General features: G+C 42.3%; 2 protein-coding genes across 9 annotated transcripts in view; one reads left to right on the top strand and one right to left on the bottom strand.

The window, feature by feature from the left end:
• Positions 1 to 7,356, bottom strand: part of RPAP3 (RNA polymerase II associated protein 3) — a 27,316-nt gene extending 19,960 nt beyond the window's left edge. The window contains exons 1-3 of one of the 4 annotated variants that reach the window (XM_048499803.1): positions 7,104 to 7,356; positions 1,617 to 1,822; positions 389 to 529 (exon numbers count right to left, since the gene is read on the bottom strand). In XM_048499803.1, coding sequence (XP_048355760.1) covers positions 389 to 529; positions 1,617 to 1,769 — 294 coding nt within the window. In that variant the 5' untranslated portion in view covers positions 1,770 to 1,822; positions 7,104 to 7,356. The remainder of the gene's footprint in view (positions 1 to 388; positions 530 to 1,616; positions 1,823 to 7,103) is intronic. The other 3 variants (XM_048499804.1, XM_048499801.1, XM_048499800.1) reach the window with 3 other exon arrangements.
• ATP23 (ATP23 metallopeptidase and ATP synthase assembly factor homolog) lies at positions 7,253 to 18,615 on the top strand. Of its 5 annotated transcripts, none has more exons than XM_048499805.1 (6): positions 7,253 to 7,686; positions 10,747 to 10,792; positions 10,916 to 10,997; positions 12,953 to 13,090; positions 16,614 to 16,697; positions 18,172 to 18,615. In XM_048499805.1, exons 1-6 carry the CDS (start codon positions 7,497 to 7,499, stop codon positions 18,373 to 18,375), a joined length of 744 nt encoding a protein of 247 aa, XP_048355762.1. In that variant the 5' UTR covers positions 7,253 to 7,496; the 3' UTR covers positions 18,376 to 18,615. The 5 variants fall into 5 exon arrangements, with proteins under 5 accessions (XP_048355762.1, XP_048355763.1, XP_048355766.1 ...); XM_048499806.1 differs by having other exon boundaries at positions 7,526 to 7,658; XM_048499807.1 differs by lacking the exon at positions 7,253 to 7,686 and adding an exon at positions 11,239 to 11,297.

The following is an 18,615-nucleotide window of genomic DNA, read 5'->3' as shown; positions in this document are numbered from 1 at the left end:
GATGAGTGAGATACAGAAGACAGTATTTTAAGTTTTTCATGCCTGATAGTCTAAGTTTTTAAAAATATATTTTGCTTAACCATATCAGTTAACAAACATGGATGTTTAAGAAAATACAATACATATGCTATAATGTTGTTGTCTTGGTTAAATAAAACTATTTACATTGATATTAAGGTAATGATTATTTTTCTCTTTTCAAAAGAAAAAAGTTGTTCAAATATGAATGATTAACCTATTAAACTGTAGATAGTTCACCTTGAAAACAATTTCATAATTATTTATCTAAGTATTTCTAATAGTAAAACCAAATCAATAATAAGTTTAACAATATGTGTCCAAACCTCACAAAACAAAATTGCTGTAATGTATGAACAGGTTAACTCACCACATCAAGCTTTTCCCATGCTTCATAATCATAAGATTTTATTTTATTCTTTTGATTTTCTTCAGTGGTTTTTTTAGAGACTGCCTTAATCTTCTTCCTCTTCTTTTTCTTATATGTTTCATTTCGAATTGGAGGTAAATCCTAAATTGAGGAAGATGAGGCAGTTCACTTTCACACAACATTTAATAATTTAGAGTTATAAATATAGAGTTATAAAAGTAATAAAAGTAGCCTGTCAGCACAAAATCAGCACTGGCCAATGCACTTTGTTGTTCGCTATTAGACTTTGCATATTTGCTCCAGCTGAGGATATACATTCCTATCTACACAGAGATGCATCCAGCAGGAACCAGTGCGCATGTAGATTGACATCAGAATCAACCTCACAGAATAAAGAACATGAATATCCCTGCTTGGTGATTTTCAAGAAAATTGCCGTGGGTTCTCAATGGCAGAATTGAACTTTCCTGCTTTCCCACTTTAACAAAATGATGCTCCTGGAGTGTAGGGGACACTGCAGAATGACATGAGGGAGTTTTCAGCAGAAAATATCAATTTAGTTTGGATCTATCTATATTCATAAATGGATTCTGAATTACAAAGGTTTGAATCACACCTGGTAAGAAAAACCGAGGGTTTTTTCCTACTTTCAAGTCAGTAATAGAAGTGATTTAGCACAAATATTTTTAGTTAAGGTCCCATTTTTCAAGTATTTCAAGAGTGACATACATAATCCACTACATCCATTTTATTGTCACAGCCTATACAGGAGGCTGAGAAAGTGTGACTTACCCAAGGACACCCAGTGAACTTCACAGAAGAATAGTTATTTGAACCCAGTATTTCATGTGTATAACCCGTATATATGACACCACACTATCAGTTACTATCTGTTGTCAGCATTATTGCTTAGACTGCCATCAACCAAAATCACTATTGCCAATGCACAACTTCCTTGAGCTTCCATAAGCCACTGGGTGTACTTTCCTTTCTAAAAGACATTATATCTCAGTAGTTTCAACCTTGGATACAATGTATGGGTGAACTGTAATACTAAATGCAAGCTGCTGTAATTAAATCAATTTTGTGGTTTATTTATCTGAAGCACTTATATAGAACATTTCTGTCACTGCATTAAAAGCAGATTGTAGTTCATTTGAGATCAAATGAAGCAATACAGGTTGTATTTTAACATTCACGTATCTTACTCTTATAGCAGGGCATTTACCTTTTCTAGGGCACCAGTTTGCCTCCTTAAATCTAAATCCTTTTCTTTAATATCCTTTTCCCAGCTTTCTAAGTCTTTCACAAAATCTTGTAGCTCTTCTGCATTTTGCCGTACTTGCAGCTGTAGCTCCAGTGCTTTACTTGGTGAAGTCATCTGGTTACTTTACGTGATAAGGAAAATCCAGGCTACCAAACATTTGAGAAACACTTCATTAAGGAGAGAGGAAAAGAAAAAGGCTAAAGACCTTCATTTGGAAAAAAAATAAGATGGGAACACAGATAAGCTAATGGATAATAGCAATAGATTGCTGTAGTACAAAACTGTCATAACAATCTAGCAACTACCAAATTGGACAGGAGGGAGAGCCTTCCAGTGGTACAATGGGGGCCGAGAAAAGAAAAATAGCATGTGTGAGACCTTAAAAAATACACATCTTCCTGGCTATCCAGCATGCAAGGACACTGCAATCCAATAAAATCTCATCAAACCAGGTTTAGGAAATACTGGACCAAAACAAGAGTCAATCTGAAAAATGGCCAATTAAGGGATGATGCCTGGGAATAATGATCTCACCAAGTCCACTCCAGTGTGGATGCTACCACATACAAACTTCCTTATACAGTCAAGACTCCGTTATAAGAACAATATTGTTCTACTGCTGTGTTTTGGAGGGTATTTTTTTCCTCCCATAGACCACCAAGGCTGTTGTGACTTTTCTTACGGTGAAACCCTATTCAGAATTAGTCTAGTCTATGCCCACTGCAAACAATCAGCTTGGACTGAAGTAACTCTCAACAAGACTGCATTACCAGGATATTCCACTAATTTGAAGGTCCAGGCTTGGGATCTGATGCTACACAAAGCCCAATCACTCCAACGTCAAGAGTGAGAGGTAGAAAAATACATTTATTTTGAACTGCAGATGAACATAAGAACATAAGAACAAGCCAGCTGGATCAGACCAGAGTCCATCTAGTCCAGCTCTCTGCTACTCGCAGTGGCCCACCAGGTGCCTTTGGGAGCTCACATGCAGGATGTGAAAGCAATGGTCTTCTGGCCTCCCGAGCACCTGGACTGTTAAGGCATTTGCAATCTCAGATCAAAGAGGATCAAGATTGGTAGCCATAAATCAACTTCTCCTCCATAAATATGTCCAAGCCCCTTTTAAAGCTATCCAGGTTAGTGGCCATCACCACCTCCTGTGGAAGCATATTCCAAACACCAATCACACGTTGCGTGAAGAAGTGTTTCCTTTTATTAGTCCTAATTCTTCCCCCCAGCATTTTCAATGGATGCCCCCTGGTTCTAGTATTGTGAGAAAGAGAGAAAAATTTCTCTCTGTGAATATTTTCTACCCCATGCATAATTTTGTAGACTTCAATCATATCCCCCCTCAGACGTCTCCTCTCCAAACTAAAGAGTCCCAAACGCTGCAGCCTCTCCTCATAAGGAAGGTGCTCCAGTCCCTCAATCATCCTCGTTGCCCTTCTCTGCACTTTTTCTATCTCTTCAATATCTTTTTTGAGATGTGGCGACCAGAACTGGACACAGTACTCCAAGTGCGGTCGCACCACTGCTTTATATAAGGGCAAGACAATCCTTGCAGTTTTATTATCAATTCCTTTCTTAATGATCTCCAGCATAGAGTTTGCCTTTTTCACAGCAGCCATGCATTGAGTTGACATTCCCATGGAACTATCAACTAAGACGCCCAAATCCCTTTCCTGGTCTGTGACTGATAGCACTGACCCTTGTAGCGTGTATGTGAAGTTTGGATTTTTTGCCCCTATGTGCATCACTTTACATTTTGCTACATTGAACTGCATTTGCCATTTCTTAGCCCAATCACCTAATTTATCAAGGTCCGCTTGGAGCTCTTTGCGGTTCTCACCACACTACATAATTTGGTATCATCTGCAAACTTGGCCACCACGCTACCCACCCCTACTTCCAGGTCGTTTATGAATAGGTGAAAGAGCACCGGTCCCAAAACGGATCCTTGGGGGACACCACTCCTTACATCTCTCCATTGTGAGAATTTCTCATTTACACCCACTCTTTGCTTCCTGTTTCTCAACCAGTTTTTAATCCATAGGAGGACTTCCCCTCTTATTCCTTGATTGCTGAGTTTTCTCAATAGTCTTGGAGCTTTGTCAAAAGCCTTTTGGAAATCCAAGTAGACAATGAAGAAGAAGAAGAAGAAGAAGAAGAAGAAGAAGAAGAAGAAGAAGAAGAAGAAGAAGAAGAAGAAAAGTTTGGATTTATATCCCTCCTTTCTCTCCTGTAGGAGACTCAAAGGGGCTTACAATCTCCTTGCCTTTTCCCCCTCACAACAAACACCCTGTGAGGTGGGTGGGGCTGAGAGAGCTCCGAAGAACTGTGACTAGCCCAAGGTCACCCAGCTGGCATGTGTGGGAGTGCACAGGCTAATCTGAATTCCCCAGATAAGCCTCCACAACTCAAGCGGCAGAGCTGGGAATCAAACCTGGTTCCTCCAGATCAGAGTGCACCTGCTCTTAGCCACTACGCCACTGCTGCTCCTTTGCAATTTCCACTGGTTCCCCCTTATTCACATGCCCGTTTACACCCTCAAAGAACTCTAGTAAGTTTGTAAGACAGGATTTGCCTCTGCAAAAGCCATGCTGACTCTTTCTCAGCAGGTCTTGCTTTTCTACATGTTTTATAACTTTATCTTTAATGATAGATTCTACTAATTTGCCAGGAACAGATGTCAAACTGACTGGCCTGTAATTTCCCGGGTCCCCCCTAAACCCTTTCTTAAAGATTGGTGTGACATTGGCCATCTTCCAGTCTTCAGGGATGGAACCTGATTTCAGGGATAAGTTGCATATTAAAGTGAGAAGATCAGCAATTTCATGCTTGAGCTCTTTAAGAACTCTTGGGTGAATGCAATCTGGGCCAGGAGCAACTAACCAAAATTAGAAGCAAAATTACAGTCAAAGTTTAGAGGTTATATAGGCAAATATCTGTCAATCACAAAAACATCATTGATTATATCACTAACAACCAACCTTTTACATAGGATAATAGGTGATTTCAAATACCCCATGATCTGAAAATTATATTCAAAGAGGGTTCTAGGGGTGCCATGCTGATGAGATCTAGGGCAACATTCCAGCAAAGCTGAAACCTTCTGCTGCAAGGTTTCATAAATGGTGTTTTGGCTAATGTTCTTATCTCTTATCCTGGATGAGGAAGAGTCTAATACATGGCCTTTCTGAATATTTTCCATTCCTCAAGTACCCTTTATGTGCAGGAGATTCGCAATTTCCTACTTATTGCCAAGGCCAAGAAAGGCCAATCATGCTTCAATATCCTTTAATATGGATATAGTTGAAAACAAGCACCCATAGGTCAGATGCCCTATGATACCCACAGACAAATATGCAGAGTGGCAGTAAACAAGAAGGAAACTGCTCTTACTATAGGTCCTGCTATCAAGACATTACTTTATTATTAGCTAATACCCAATTTTCTAATAAAACTAATATATATACATACAAGGCTTCCAAGACAACAGCGAAAGACGGGATCTCGTGCACGGGACCTGGGGAAGAGCAGTCAGGGAAAGGCTGCAGCCAAGGGAGCCTCTTGTACCCACCCAAACCAACAGCAGGAGCCTGAAGCTTGCACCCTGCAGTGAGGGACGAAGGAGGAAGCAACTCAACTGGTAAGCACTAAGCAGGCAGGCCAGGCGTGGGGGGTAGTGGACGGGCTGGGCGGGCTTCCCCACCCCGAGCTGCTCTGGCTCCATTTTGGGCCCAGCTGCCCCTCCCTTGGGTCCCAGCTGCTGTCCTTTGGGGCTTCTCTGGCAGCAAACCTGCTCTGGGGACTGCAGAGAGAATCACACGGGACACTCGTATTTATTAGCAGGGGTTTCTTGGCACTCGAAGAGCAGTTCCAACTGAACCTCTGGGGCTGCAACTTGAGCATCAGCTGCCTCCAGTTTCCATTTTGTTCTGCAGCTTTTTGTTTTTAACCCCGCATTTGCAAAAGGCCTGCCTGGATGAGAGATTCCCGCCCAGGGAATTGTATTGCATGCAAACTTTGCAATCCTTTGTAAGTAATGCTCACCCCTCCCTAAAGTTGCAGACCCAAAAGGGGAAGGAAAATAATCTCCTCTCCTTGCAAGAGAGCTGACCCATTGCAAACGCACGCCCCCAGCCCTGTAATCCATGCAAAAAAGGGGGCGTGAGTTACAGCACTCCAAGCCAAAAGAAGGCCGAGCCCTCCTCTTTCCCTCCACCCAAACTTGCAAACTCCCCGCCTCCAAGTCTAGTGGCATCTCTTTGCCGGCAGAAGTTGGTGTGTGTTTTTTTGCCTGGTGTTTTGCATGAATTTTTTTGCAAGAGCTGCCCCATCTCTGGGTCATGCGTTGGGTATGGAAGGGGCGGATGGGAGGTCCAGATTCAGCTTTGCGCCAGAGGAGTCCTGCTCTGACTTCTGTGCATACCTGCAGGGTAGGCTGCCATGTGGGATGAACAGAAGCTGCTGCTCTCCGTAGGGCAGAGGGGGGTTGCATGCCCAGTGCTGCTGGCAGCACCAGTCAGGCTGCTGCTGTCGTTCCCTCTCTGCCCAACGGAGCAGGCGGCTGCCTTCTCTGTGGGGCAGAGAGGGTTTGAATGCCCGGTGCAACCGGCTCATGCAGCACAAGAGCCGGCAACGGGAAGGCCGCCGCCGCCGCCACCCCCTCTCTGCCCAATGGAGTAGGCAGGTGCCTTCTCTATGGGGAAGAGAGTGTTTGCAAGCCCAGTATCGCCAGCTCGCGCAGCATGAGAGCAGCAGAACCAGGCAGGCTGCCGCTGCTATCCCCTCTCTGCCCAATGGAGCAGGTGGCTCAGCTGCCTTCTCTGTGGGGCAGAGGGGGTTTGCATGCCTGGCACCGCTGCCCCTTCTCTGCCCAATGGAGCAGGCAGCTGCCTTTTCCATGGGGAAGAGAGCATTTGCAAGCCTGGTATTGCCAGTTCATGTGGCATGAGAGCGGCAGCACCAGGCAGGCAAGTCCCCTCTCTGCCCAATGGAGCAGACAGCTGCCTTCTCTGTGGGGTAAAGAGGGTTTGCAAGCCTGGTGTTGCCAGCTTGCGCGGCGCAAGAGCGGCAGCACCAGGCAGGCCGTCGCCGCAGTCCCCTCTGCCCAACAGAGCAGGCTGCTGCCTTCTCCATGGGGCAGAGGGGGTTGCATGCCCGGTACTGCCGGCAGCACCAGGTAGGCCACTGCTGCAGTCCCCTCTGCCCAACAGAGCAGGCTGCTGCCTTCTCCGTGGGGCCGAGGGGTTTTTCATGCCTGGCAATAAATGTTTAGCCTGTTCGGCCCCGACCTAAAGTGTGCTTTGAGCTTTGGCCCCCTGTGCAACTGAGTTTGACACCCCTTCTCTACAGGCCGCTCTTTTACAGTCACCACCTCAGACTCCCCTGCGGCGAATAACCCAAACTCGAAGGGTCCCTAGACATTGTTTTTCTCCTGACCTGCTTGATTCCAACCCCACTGAGACCGCGCTTCCCTTTTCTTTCCCAGAATCCCACGCGCAAGAAAGAGCCCGGTTACCGTCAAAGATTAAAAGCTTCCCTCTAACTCCTCTTAGGTTCTCTGCGATTATCTCCAGCCCGCATGCGTATTGCCGTCGTTCCTGGTATCATAGTTACGGATACTATGTAGGGAAGGAAGAGAGAGAGAGAGAGAGAGAGAGAGAGCTAGCTCCAATCTTGTTTGTGATTGGTGGAAACAATAAGGCGGAGTAGAGAAGTTGCCTTCCAGGTTACGGTAGCCGAGAAGGCACATCTCAAGGAAATAAGCGTTTCTCTACTTTGTTTTTTCACGCTTCCGTTTCCCGTACTTGAATACGTGGGATTGACTCCCCGATGGCCCCGGAGAAGCCACCGGACTCAGGAAGCTGCGGTAGTAGCACCAAGGAAGAGGATGATTTCGGGTACGGCCTGTTCCCAGACCGGCGACGCAGTGAGGCAACGAAGCAGAAGTCCTTCCTGTACAACAGCCTATTCACCTTCAACCACAAATGCCAGGTGATGTTGAAGATCGCCCTGGTCTCCAGTAAGTGCCCATCTCCCCTGGGGAAGGAGGCAAGAGGGCAAAGCAGAGGTAGCGCTTCCTGGAATGTGTCTGAGTAGGAGCGGGAGAACAAAGATCCAACTACCTCCACGTTTTAGTCACAGCCTTATTTACTGGTTCCTGATATGTCGCTGACCTTCTTTTTGACTATCTGGAACTATTATTCTTCAGGATTCAGCTCCTTTGGCAGAGAAGTTAACTCCCGGAAAATGGAAAAGGGGGAGTATATTGCCAATATATACATGGCTAGGTCAGTACATACAATACAATAAAATAGAATAGAATAGAATAGAATCTTTATTGGCCAAGTGTGATTGGACACACAAGGAATTTGTCTCCGGTGCATATGCTCCGGAGTGTACATAAAAGAAAAATACATTTGTCAAGAATCATAAGGTACAGCACTTAATCATAAGGTACAGCACTTAATGATTGTCATATAGGTCTAGTAAGCAATCAGGAAACAATCAGTAGTAATGAAAACATAAAATGTAAAATCATAAAATAAAATAAAATAAAATGTCAGCACAGGCTATAGTCATACAGTCATAAGTGGGAGGAGATGGGTAATAGGAATGATGAAAAAAGTAGTGCAGTAATTATATAATAAGTATATAATAAATAGTTTAACATTATCGAGGGAATTATTTGTTTAACAGAGTGATGGCATTCTGGAAAAACTGTTCTTATGTCTATATACTGGGCCGATTCCCACGTGCTGGAGGGAAGAAGCCAATAAACACAAAGGGTAGTAGGAGTGCCTTCAGAATGCAGCTGGAGGATTATGGTTTGGCATGCTCCTTTGTATTAAAAATCTCCCTGCAAATATATCACTGCAAGCAGAAAGGAGCATGGTAGAGCCTTTCTATGAGAGCCAGTGTGATGTAATGGTTAAGTTGTTGCACTAGGACCTGGCAAACCCAGGTTTGAATTCCTGCTCACAGCATAGAAGCTTGCTGGGTAACCCCCTCAGGCCTGACACTGGCTACTTTTTGGATGGGAGACCTCCAAGGAATACCAGGGTCATGATGCGGAAGCAAGTAATGACCAACACCTCCTAATATCTTGCCACAAGTTAGCTCGATTTGATGGCAAAAAAAGAAAAGACTTTCTCCCTTCTCCCTTCTATGATAGTTTTCTGTTGGCAGAGAGGCTTTTATTTTTTAACATGAAGAAATGTTTTTCATGTTAAAAAATAAAAGCTTCTCTGAATCTCCAGCTTCCATTCTGAAGTGGTATGGTCCACTCTGCGACATTGTTCTTCTACCTTTGTGAACCAGGTGTAGGTAATGCAAAGTCCCTGGAGTGACTTTCTCACACTGCTGCTGTTGAGAACACATTGCAGACATTTGAACTTTTATCTTGGTATTCCTGGGCAAACTGCCTTTTTGACAGTATGGGCCAGTCAATTACAGGCTAAAGTACAACTGTTAAGTTAGAATCTTTGGCAATGTATCATGTAGGGCGTGGGCAACAATAGCTTAAGTAAACATAATCCTTAATTTTATCTGTAGAGAGTGGGATGGTATGGGAGCATCACTGCCCAGGTCCTGGCCATGGATAAGTGAACCTGTTTCCTACCCTAAGGTCAGTGGTGGGATTCAGCAGGTTCGCATCACTTCGGCAGAACCAGTTGCTAAAATGGTGCTCGTAAACAACCAGTTGTTAAAATTAGCTTGTGGATAGTGGATAACTAAGGCTTGTGGATAACTAAGAAGGCAACGGATCAGCGAGTATTTATAACCATGATCACAGTCCACACAATACTTTTTGTTTATTTCAATAGAAATTACATAAAACAGCGCAACAACTTTTGAGTTCACTGGAACTCTTTGTCAGGCTGGATGTTAGAAACATTTTTAAAGGCCCATAAAAACTGTATCTTGGATTGGTTATCATTATCTCATTATGTCTATAAGCCAGTGTAATGGTTTCCAATCCTTTTCTGTGAGGCCGCTAAGAGAACATCTGAAAGGTACTTCTTTGTAGTGTTCTGAAGAGACTTGTGTTAAGCTGCCTCGTTGCCTTCTTTATTTTTGCTGCCATCAAAAGCTCTCACCTTTTAATTCTTAGCTGAATCTATAGAACAAGATGATCCTAAGCAGAGTTAGTCCTGTCTAAACCCAATGAAATGAATGAGTTTAGACTGGTGTAACTTTCTTTAGGATTGCATTGTTAGTTGTATATGGTAGAATGACAGAATAGTCAGTGCATGGGAATAACTCTGAGGTAAAAGAGGATCCTTTATTCCTAACAAAACAGTTGATTTTCTTAAACATAGAATTTAAGTATAACACTGTAACAGCTTCCATATGTTTAATAATCTTAATGGTTTCCAATAGGTACATAAGTATAATGGTTCTAGATAGGTTCTCTGAAATTCCTTAAATAAACCTAGCCACAAAAACTCACTTGCCACTTAGGCTAATCACTTCCACAAAGATTTCTCCCACAACATTCTGCAGCACCTCATCCAGTCCCTTCACACACTTCACTGTCTCACCCTCCCTCTTTACAATCCATTCAACTCCATGCCTTCGGGTACAGCTAGCATTCAGTTATAACACACTTCAGTCACCCATATACTTCCTTCTTTCTTACTCCACAGGCCTGCTTTTTAATCTACACCTGAGTTTGATTCTGGTGGAAGTTAGTTTCAGGTAGCTGTCTCAAAATTGACTCAGCCTTCCCATCCTTCCAAAGTTGGTAAAATGAGTTACCCAACTTGCTGGGGGTAAAAATTAGATGACTGGGGAAGATAATGGCAAAGAACCTGTAAATGTTGTGAGATGATGTCACTCCATGTATCAGTAATGACTCACTGCTTGCACAGTGAATTACCTTTATGTTTTTTATATATAAAACACAGAATTAAACCAACACACAAGGATATTTACACAGTGAAAACATCACAGCCAGTTTGAATACCGTAACTTTTCAAATGAATAAATGATATACTATGACAGTAAACATTGTAGTTTCATTTTTTTGCACAAGAGGTTTGCTTAGGAATATGTATTATTGTATTGCTGTTTTTTCTAGATCCATATGCTAAACTGCTACTTGATGCTATGAACAGTTCTGGCTGGTAAGTAAGGTTTTTCTTTTTGTTTGTTCTTAACCCAAGCTTTTTTATATTTACTGAATTTAAGTTTGTGGTAAAATTGGGAATTATGCTTGTACTTTATATCACTATGCTTGCATTTCTTAGCACTGTTTTCAAAGATCGACACTTTTCCTGTGAAGACTGTGATGGATGTGTTAGTGGTGGATTTGATTCTTCAACGTCACAGGTGGATATTGAGCAATATCTTGTATTCTTGACAAAAATCATTTTATACTTTACTGTATTAGCAAAAGAAAGTTGCTGCATAATTTTAATAAGGAATCAGTTATATTCATGATTTCTTATAAACTGATAAGTATATTGTAGGTTTGTTGAGAGAATATAATAAAGTTACCAATATTTGAAAACAGTACTCGCCTTACAAATGGCTTTGTATTCATGCATACCCTTTCTTTTTTCCCCAATAGGGACACAAAGCAACTTATACTGTTCTCTTCTTCATTTTATCCTCATTACAACCCTTGAGGTAGGTTAGGCTGAGAATATGTGACTCGAGCAGGGTCACCCAGAAAGCTTTCATGGAGGAGTGGGGATTCAAATCTGGGTCTCACAGGTCCTATTCCAGTACTCCAACCACTCTATCAAAGGAGTGGTTAGAGAGGGAATAATCCATCGCATGTTAGAGAAATACCATTAAAATAGAGTGTTCCGAAAGGTGATTTGTTGTCCTATGCAAAAATTAGCAGAATAGTTGTCCTATGCAAAAATTAGCAGTAGTAAATTTCATTTGTATTGGCTGCAAGTCATAATGTGACAGCCAGTGTGTTGTAGTGGTTAAGGTGTTGGCCTCTCTCTCCCTCCCCCCCCCCCCCCCCCCGCATCAAGTCACAACTGACTTATGGTGACTCTGTAGAGTTTTCAAGATGAGATAATTAGAGGTGGCTTGTCATTGCTTGCCTCTGCATAATGCTCCTGGTATTTCTTAAGGGCACACATCCAACTAGGGTCAGGGCTGTGTGTGTGTGCCCAAGGTCATCCAGTAAGTTTCCCTGGCACTAATGGAGATTCAAACCTGGCACTCCCAAGTCCAAGCCTGACACCTTAACCACCACACCACACTGGCTGTCTCTCTAGAACCAGTGAGTCCCGTTCAAATCCCTATTCTGCCATGGAAGCTTGCTGGATGACCTTAGACCAGTCATACACTCTCAGTCCTGACCTTGGCTAGTGTTTGGATGGAAGAACTCCAAGGAATACCACGGTTGTGATATGGAAGCAGGCAATGACAAACCACCTTTGAAAATCTTTGCCTTGAAAACCTTATGGAGTTCCCATAAGTCAGCTGTGACTTGATGGCAGAACATGCAAGCAAACAAACAAAAAGCCATCATAAAAACAGTAATGCTAGGAACACTAGCTACAACAGCTTGGGATTGTATTCACTTGAGAATATTTTTTGTAATGTTCTCCTTGGTGCAAATTTCAGACGGTGCTGTACTTAAGAGGCATTGCAGTAGTTTCTTGCCTTGGGTGTGTTCAGTGTAGCCAGGGGACATAAGAGCTGGAGTGCCTCATTTAAAGGTTCTTAGACTGGCTTCTCCTTTGACAGAGACGCATATTTGCAAGTTCACTCCGTATTACCTGAGTGAAAGGAAGAAGAGATGGGGAGACCTTGTTCTGTTAGGCTATACCATAACCTGTCAATCTTTTCCTTTCTTGTTCCTTCACATAAAATGTAGGAAAACTGGAATATAGTGTTCTTTCTTTCCCCTCTTTCATATTTCATCAAGAAGATATGTATCTCTCCCCCCCACCCCAATGCTTGTGTCACTCAGCTGTTAGAGCGAAAACAGCTCTTTGCCTACCTGTGTTGGGCCTAAATAAGAACATTAAATGATTTTGGGGGTATCAGACTAGTTTTAATATACTGATATTTTAATGCCTGTTTTTATTATAGGTTTTTTTTAACCAAACAAAGTTTTGGAGAGGCAGAATGTTTATTTTGTAAATCTAGTTAATCAGTGTCAGATGATGGCCATCCCCAAATATTTTATTCAGTATTTGAAAGGGAAAAGGTTGAGGTTTTATTGTTCAGAGTTGTAAAGCAAATAGACATAAAACTGTCAGGTAAAAACATCTTTGGACTTACTTGGTTTATTTGTTTTTGTGTTTTTATTAAAGATTGTTCTATGTCAAAACAACATTCACTATCAATCGCACATGAACAGAGTTGTTACACATGAACTTATCCATGCATTTGATCACTGTCGTGCGCATGTGGACTGGTTCAACAACGTCAAGCACTTAGCTTGCTCAGAGGTAAGTTGAAACACTGGCCTCATTTAGAGAGCTAACTTAATAATGCTGTAGGAATGCATACTTAATAATGCTGTGGGAATGCATACTTAATAATGCTGCAGGAATGTATAATTAATCCAGAATATAGTTCAGCTCTATGACTTCAAGAGAAAACCTAAGCAGGTTTTCTCAGATGGAAGTTCCATATTTTTAATGGGGACTATTCCCATCGTTCTTAGGATAGCAGGGTTGATTTTCTTTGCTCCATTCTTGAGACAGGTTTTATTTTGTCTTTGCAATCAGAAGTAATCTGGGAATTTGTTCCATTCAAACTGTAAATAAAAATCAAGCAATCACCATTTCAAAAGGGTGAAAAAGATACAAAGCAGGACATGGGAAAGCAAGCAAATCATAAAGCCATACATCTTTTTGAGTTCCGTAGTATTTTTATTTTACGAAGGAGCTGTTTTTAAGGGTTGTGGTTAGGGAACTAAAAATGCAGATGATAAATATGAGTTTTTATGCCTAATTTTATTGATTGATATGTGTTTAGCAGAATAAATCAAATGGGTTGCATCTGGCCAGTTTTTCCATTCAATATTGCCTGACTCTTCTCAATGAAGCATCCATTCCATTTGGCTTTTTTTCCATCTGAAAGGACACCTCCTTCTTTCACCAGCAAAAAAGCTGATAGATTATGGCCCTGTATATGTAAATAAATTAAACACGGTGATGCACCATTCAGAAAAGGGGACAATATCTTTGTAAGATGGCTGAACAGTGCTTCTCTAAAGTTTTGATATGCAGTTCCTTTTTTGGATTAAAATTTGAAGCCTGGTTAATTTTGTGTGTGCAAATGCACATTTCTGCATGCATGCATATGTGTATATAGATTTGCGGGTTGACTGCCCTTTGTTTGGTAAGCTGATCAAGCTTATATATTAACTGCAGGATGCTCCAGTAAATATTGTATCTGGTGTCTGCCCTTCACTTAGACGTAATACTAAGCTTTTTGTACAGTGAATGTGCTTTAGGGATAACTGTGTACGTGGACTGACTTAGGAAATCCTGGTATGCCTCGAAGATGTGATATCATCTGTCCTTTGAGATATAGACAAAAACTGTAGAAGGAATGAAGAAGCTGGTTCAAGTCTGCACAGACTTCCCTACATTGACCCATGGGCATAGAATAGAAGATTTATCCAACACAAGCTTAATTTTTCAAGGTTCATTAACTCTGCAGTTAATTTAAAAGTCTCTATAAGAAGTTCTATTAATATAGTGAATTTTCAAAAATAAAAAGGGCAAGTTGTCTTATGTGGCAAATTTTGTTATCTTACAAATATAAAAAATGTACATGCCTGTCTAGCAAAAGGATCTAAAGCTATTCAGCTAAACCATGGGATTTATTTGAAAGCGGGAGCTTCAACACTATGAATCATGCAGAAGGAGGTAACAATGCTGCAGTTGGAAGGTAAGTGAGGGGAGCTGGAGCTGCCTCACCACCAACACCCTTGTGAATCAGGGAGTCTGTTGGTATCAGATGTGCAGTCAGCTTAACCAGCAAGGGGGAGTAGGTGATACTTCTCCCTTGAGTCTTGCAGGTTCCTAGTTGTACAATCTGAGGCCCTTTCCGCATGGCGGAAAGGGTGCCTCTCCACCGGCAGAAATTATGCCGGTGGAGGGGAGGGCGTCGTTTGCATGGGAGCATGCGAGCAGCCACCGCAGAGGCCGGCGCAGAAGAGGCCGGCGCAGAAGAGGCCGGCGCAGTGTCAGTCTGGAGGGCTGCAGGGACCTGCCCATGCTGCCCTTTGACCTCCAGGGGCGGAGGGCAGCGTGGGCGGGTCTCAGAAGCCCTCCAGACTGACACTGGAGAACGAGGTGAGTGGGGGGGGGACGGGAAAGCGGCGTCTACAGCGCGATGCTGTTCACACCACACCAACGCGATGGCGATGCTTTCCAAAAACCTCCCTCGGGAAGGGAGGTGGAAAGCGGCGCCTTCGCACTGCTCGGGGCTGCACAAGACGGCGCTGCTGCATTGCAGCAGCGGCGCCTGTGCGAACAGCACCCCAGGGACCGGTGTTTTTCCGTCCCTGGGCTGCTGTTTTGGCCCCGTGCGGTAAGGGCCTGAATTCTAGTTCTGATGACTAAAATACAGACTAATGGTGACATTGGAGTGACTTGCCATTCCTAGTGAGAGAGGTGGGAGATATAGAATAAAAAAACAGTACAGGTTTGCTATTTACAATTTTTTTAAAAATGGCATTTATATTACATATTTAGTGTAAAACAAAATGAACCACTTTCAATGTATTTGTTAAAATGGGCCATGTTGATTGAACCATTCTGACATTCAAAATTGGGAAAATATGCAGGTTTTTTATAAAAATTAATGGCAAGATAATCAAACCAAATGTAATATATTGTTGAAGGCTTTCATGGCCGGATTCAACTGGTTATGGTGGGTTTTCTGGGCTGTGTAGCCGTGGTCTGGTAGATCTTGTTCCTAACGTTTCGCCTGCATCTGTGGCTGGCATCTTCAGAGGTGTATCACAGAGGGCAGTCTGTTACACTCTGAAGATGCCAGCCACAGATGCAGGGAAATGTTAGGAACAAGATCCACCAGACCACGGCCACACAGCCTGGAAAACCCATCACAACCAAACCAAATGGAATTCATATATAACCAATACAGGGAAAAATACAACTAATGATGTAGGAGTCATGATGACTCCTAATTAAGATGGAATCAACTAACGAGAAGGGTGTCAGCAGCACGTATTTGATGTTCTGACTATAGTTTGTAGGATCGTCTGAACTGAATCCTTAATGTCTTTTTCTTCTCCCATCCCAATTAAAAGGTGTGGGGGGCAGGGGTTAATCCCCAAGCATAGGTTAAGGCCAAACAATAATATTTCCCAAGCAACTCACTTAAACATGTTAATAATTAAATAAATAATCCTTCAGTTTCATGTGTTAATTCCTAACACCTTAAACTGATGGAGTTTTAACCACTTTTACTTGGAACCAGTGCTCTGGAGGATTAGTCATTTGATGGAATTAAAGACCCATTTTGTTAAACAAAGTGGGATTGTTATTGTGCACTGTAGGGCAATGGCTGAGGTGACTGTGACCAGTTTGACACTGATGAAGAACAAGGAATGCAATGCTCTGTTAAGGTGGGCAGGTTCCTACAGAAGTGGCAAAGAAATGCTAAATAAATCATGAAGCTAACCTTTCACCAGTGCTGGAGAAACAACCATGGAATGTTACTGAAAGTTTTTGTGTGAATAACCAATCAGGTCCAGTTAATTTTGGCCTTCCCACAGATAGATTTCTCTTTGTCACCTCCCCAAGTTCTGTAGCTTCAAGTAGTTATGAAACGAGGTAGATTTAGGGAAGCACGGAGGCCTATTAAAAAGAATGTTCTTTGGTTCAGTCTATTGATTAGTGGTTTCTTGTCCAGAGAATACTTAAAATATAGGTAATTATGTTGGAAGGTCTCTAAAAATATTTTCCTGTGCTGCTATTTTTTTCCTCCTAGATTCGAGCTGCTAATCTCAGTGGAGACTGCTCACTCATGAATGAAATGTCCCGGTTTAAATTTGGCTTGAAGCAACACCATCAAGTAAGTTGGAATTGATCCCTGAGAGAAAAGGGAGTTCCCATTTACATGTTGTCTTACACTGGGCTGGGCTGGGCTGTCCCAGTGATTCTGAGGCTCCAATTCTCTGATAGAAGGGGAACTGCTGAGAGATAAAAGGTACAGTAAGACTGAGAGAAGATTGTCTCTTGCGGTGATACCAGCTTGCCACCCTGTCAGAAACCTTTCTGTTCTTTGCTCTTTTGCAGCATCTCAGCCATTCTTTGTGTGTGTGAGCCCATGTATGTGTGTGCACACGAGTACACAATAACACAGTAGGGTGCAACTTCAGTTGTTCAAACACACCAAATGAATTTGGTACATATTGAGGCATTCCAGCTTTTGCAAAAGAAATCCTGCATCACAACCAGAATTGCTTTTCCTTTTTGTTAATTTTTCTTCCCCTGCCACCCTGCCTGTTCATACACCATCTCCTATTTCACTGTAAGGAGCACTAACCTACTGCCCATTTTCTAGTTGAAATGAATGCTAGAATACTAGAAAAGCTGTGTCTTAACCCTTTTGTAACAACAGAAGGGCCCAGGTGAAGCAGCTGCCAATTTTTCTGCACTAAGGGAAGTATGTGGATATCCTATGTGATGTGGTGGTTTAAGTGTTAGACAAGGATCTGGAAGTCCCAAGTTCAAATTCTGAGTCTGCTATGGAAGCTTACCTTAGGCCAGTTACACACTCTCAGCCTAACCTATCTCACAGGGATAAAGTGGAGGAGAGGAGAACTGTATAGGTTACCTTGGGTCTCCATTGGGGCAAAAAGTAGAGTATAATTGTGATAAGTAAAGTAAGTAATTGCTATTGCAAATTTCGTGCCTCAGTCTTAAGGAGCTCATTTTAGATGGCAACAACACAGATGTGATGGCTGGAAGGGTAGATCTTGCTGTTTGTTGCCTTGCCTGGAACAGCTGTTTACTGGGCAAGTGGAACATTTTCTTATTTCAGTGTGGTTCTAATCAAATGTTCTGATAAATGCTAACGTTTGTCTTAGCTTTGTTTCAGCAACTGGCTGCATCAGGTCAGCATTCCTTGAATTAATATAGTTGGGTGATTCTGTATCTGAGGTTCAGCAAATGAGAGCTCAGTTGGGTATAATGAAATGTTGGTTCATTTTTGTCCAAGTCGGATGCAGATTGTTCCCATCAGCTGCTGCACCAATCAAGGCAGCTGTTCTCCAAGGATTGACTCATAGCTACTAAATATCTACCATAAACAATTTGATACTGGCTGTCAAGCTGAGCATCTTGGTATGTTCCCAAGGTTATAGCGTATATTGAAAATGGAAACAAGTCCATTTGGCTTGAGTTAGTATATTTGTGAACAATCGCAGCAAGCAATCCTCTTGAAATGTTCCTGTGGTTTGTAATTATGGGCACTGATAGATGTAAATACATTGAGGTTTCACAGCTTGTTACATGACCCTGTGTTTTTTTCTCTCTTTTTCCAGATCTGTGTACGAGACAGAGCTGTTCGCTCCATCTTGGCTGTTAGAAAAGTCAGCAAAGAGGTAGCCGAGAAAGCCGTGGATGAAGTCTTTGACTCCTGTTTCAATGATCACGAACCATTTGGCAGAGTGCCTCACAGTAAACAAGATGCAAAATATGCATATAGAGATTTTCAGAACCGTCATCGATACTATACAAATCTATAGATGTCCATTTCTAGCTGCTAAATAACAACATTTGAGGACAATTTACAAAAGATGAGTTGTGATGACAACCAGAGTCCAACAAGAGGAGGAGGTCTTTATTATTTTTAGTTCTGTGCTTCATTCTGCATAGGAATTTATTTCAGAAATGTATTTTTTCAATGCACTCATGAAACTGTGTGTGAGTGTTCTGCCAGGAATTGGTTTTGCATGCATCTTCCTTGAATAAATAAATTTCCATCA

Source organism: Sphaerodactylus townsendi, linkage group LG06 (genome assembly GCF_021028975.2).
Source record: "Sphaerodactylus townsendi isolate TG3544 linkage group LG06, MPM_Stown_v2.3, whole genome shotgun sequence".
NCBI lineage: Eukaryota > Metazoa > Chordata > Lepidosauria > Squamata > Sphaerodactylidae > Sphaerodactylus > Sphaerodactylus townsendi.
The sequence above is the reverse complement of the archived record's forward strand: the minus strand, read 5'-3'. Positions and strand labels throughout refer to the sequence as shown.